This window comes from Eimeria tenella, genomic scaffold, assembly GCF_000499545.2.
Source record: "Eimeria tenella Houghton genomic scaffold, Eth_scaff979, whole genome shotgun sequence".
In the NCBI taxonomy this organism is placed as follows: domain Eukaryota; phylum Apicomplexa; class Conoidasida; order Eucoccidiorida; family Eimeriidae; genus Eimeria; species Eimeria tenella.
The window spans coordinates 1-2630 of record NW_013546092.1 but is presented as its reverse complement, the minus strand read 5'-3'; the positions used below and the strand labels follow the sequence as shown (position 1 = coordinate 2630).

Genomic DNA, 2630 nt, shown 5'->3' with positions numbered 1-2630 from the left:
CAGGGCCACTGGTTTGGAGGCCGCCAGGGCAGGCCTCCAAACCCTAAACCCTAAACCCTAAACCCTCACTAGAACTACGGCAGCACATGCGCTCTGTGGATACAGAAAAAAAATTACAGTGAGGTGTACGTACACCTGGAGTGCTTCGCTGTCTTCGGCAGCTGCAGCCCACAGCTAGCTGCTGCTAGCCACAGCTAGCCACAGCTAGCTGCAACTAGCCACAGCTAGCTGCAACTAGCCACAGCTAGCTGCAGTTAGCCGCAACTGCCGCAGCTAGCTGCAGCTAGCCATTAGTAGCTTCAGCTAGCAGCAGCTAACCGCAACTAGCCATTAGTAGCTACAGCTAGCAGCAGCCAGCCACAGCTAGCTGCAGCTAGCAGCAGCTAGCCACAGCTAGCTGCAGCTAGCTGTATTGGGCGGCCGCGGGGATCGCGGGGGATCTGGGGCTGTTTGGGGGTTCTGCGGGACAGAGTTAATTAGGCCTTGAGCCTTTTCCCGCAAACCCTAAACCCTAAACCCTAAACCCTGGAGCTTCGCCGGGCACGCCAAGAAAACCCTCACAAGTTTCCCGCCTTAATCTCACAGAAGCAGCAGCCAACAAGAAGATACACCCAAAAGCAAAAAGAACTATGTAGCAGCAGCAGCAGCAGCAAGACGATCCCTGGCTGCTTTGACCTCCCTGCACTGCGCCACCCTGCTGCTGCTGCTGTTGCTGTTTCTGCTGCTGCTGTTTTTGGGCCGCTGCAGCTGTTTCTGCTGCAGCTGCTTCTACAGTTGTTTCTTTCCCTCCTGCAGCTGCGGCCTCTGCTGTTGCTACCGCTTCTACTGCACTTCCTGCAGCAGCAACAAAACGTTCCCTGTGCAGCAGCAGCACCTGCTGCAGCACCTGCTGCTGCAGCAGGCAGCAGCACCCGCTGCAGCGCCTGCTGCAACACCTGCAGCAGCAGCATCTGCTGCTGCAGCGGCAGCCCCGCTGCAGCACCTGCTGCAGCCCCCGCAGCGGCCGCAGCACCTGCAGCGGCAGCATCACCTGCTGCTGCCGCAGCAGCCGCACCTGCTGCAGCCCCTGCAGCAGCAGCAGCAGCTGCTGCTGCTGCTGCTGCTAGGGGCAGCGGCAGGTGATCCAGGTCGCGAGCAGCCGAAAGAGGTGCTGCTGCCCCGGCTCGTTGGGCAAGTCGTGCAGCACATCGACCCCCTTGGCGATGAAGACTTTTGGCTGCTGCTCGCCGGTCTGGCTTAGCTGCTGCATGCGCCGTTCTATCTCTTCCACGCTCGCCGCCACCTCCTGCTGCTGCTGCTGCTGCCTCTGCTGCTGCTGCGGCTGATGCGGCTGGGGGGAGGGGGGGTCCGGCAGGTGCTGGTGGAAGTAGGGGTGCAGCTTGCGCAGCTTGGGGTGCACGTGCTGCTGCGGGTCGCCGCTGCTGCTGCTGGCGTCCTGCTGCTGCTGCTGCTGCTGCGCCCCTGCAGCAGCAGCAGGAAGCGGGGGCCCCTCTATGGCCAGCAGCTGCCTGTCCCGGATCCCCGCGAGCTCCGAGAAGCAGCTAACTGGGCCGCTGATGTCGCAGAGGGGGTCGTGGACAGTGTGCAGCATCAGCACTGCAGCAGCATCTTGCTGCTGCAGCAGCAGCAGCTCCTGCGGAGTTGTTGCTGCTTCCATCTCCCACAGCAAAGGCACTGCTATTCCAGCAGGCACTCCTTCTTTGTAAGTCAGCGGGTCTGAGCTGTAGTACGCATGCAGGTGGGGGTGCCGCCGGCGGCTCTGAGCAGCAGCAGCAGCAGCAGCACCGGGAAGTAGCAGCAGCAGCTAAAGGAGCAGCAGCAGCAGCACGCACAGCGACTCCAGCAGCTCCACCGGCAGCTGCTGCAGCGCCTACCACTGCTCAGCGACGCAGCAACGTCTAGTTAGGGTTTCAAGCAGCAGCAACACTGCAGCAGCAGCACTGCAGCAGCAGCACTGCAGCAGCAGCACTGCAGCAGCAGCAGCGCTGCATGCGAGCGCCCTTACCTTCCTAGGAGGAACGACTGCCGCGTGGGGTCTCACTGCAGCAAATGCTGCAGCAGCAAACTGCAGCAGCCGCGACCGCTGCAGGTAGCGCCTGCGGGAGAGCTGCAGCATGGGGGAGAGCAGCACGAGCCCCCGCAGCCCAAGAGGGGCCTCAGCAGCAGCAGCTGCTGCTCCTGCAGCAGCAGCGGAGTCTGCGTCCGTTGCTGCTGCTGCAGCTGCTGCTTCGGGCGTCGTGCAGCACTCCATGTAGCTCTGGTTGTCTTGGAAGACGTGGCTGTAGGTGAAGTCTGCCGCCGCTGCTGCTGCTGCTGTCGGGTCTGCTGCTGCTGCTGCTGCTGCTGCTCTGTTGCGCCTTTCTGCTGCTGCCAGCTGCACCGCCCTCAGCGCCACCCAGCCCCCCAGCGAAAGCCCGATGAGAAACATGGGCACAGCCCCGTCCCTGCCAGCAGCAGCAGCAGCAGCTGGGGCAGCAGCAGCATTAGCTGCAGCAGCAGCAGCAGCAGCAGAGGCAGCAGCAGCAGCAGCAAGGGCGTGGGGGTCGGTCCCTGGCGTGTGTTGCTGCACCGGCGCTTGCTGGGGACGTCGGGCCTGTCGCCTGCGGGCGTGCCTCTCCCCCCGCAGCTGC

At 63.1% G+C, this 2630-nt stretch overlaps 2 protein-coding genes across 2 annotated transcripts; both read right to left on the bottom strand.

The window, feature by feature from the left end:
* Positions 1-656: 656 nt before the first annotated feature.
* On the bottom strand, positions 657-1027 carry ETH_00017230 (uncharacterized protein; the record flags this gene model as incomplete). Its single annotated transcript, XM_013380871.1, has 1 exon — positions 657-1027. A coding segment is annotated over one exon (371 nt), but the record flags the coding sequence as incomplete, so codon positions are not given.
* Positions 1028-1102: 75 nt separating this feature from the next.
* ETH_00017225 (uncharacterized protein) lies at positions 1103-2428 on the bottom strand (the record flags this gene model as incomplete). The annotated part of the gene is made up of 2 exons (XM_013380870.1): positions 1103-1759; positions 2006-2428. 2 exons carry the CDS (start codon positions 2426-2428, stop codon positions 1103-1105), a joined length of 1080 nt encoding a protein of 359 aa, XP_013236324.1.
* Positions 2429-2630: the final 202 nt, after the last annotated feature.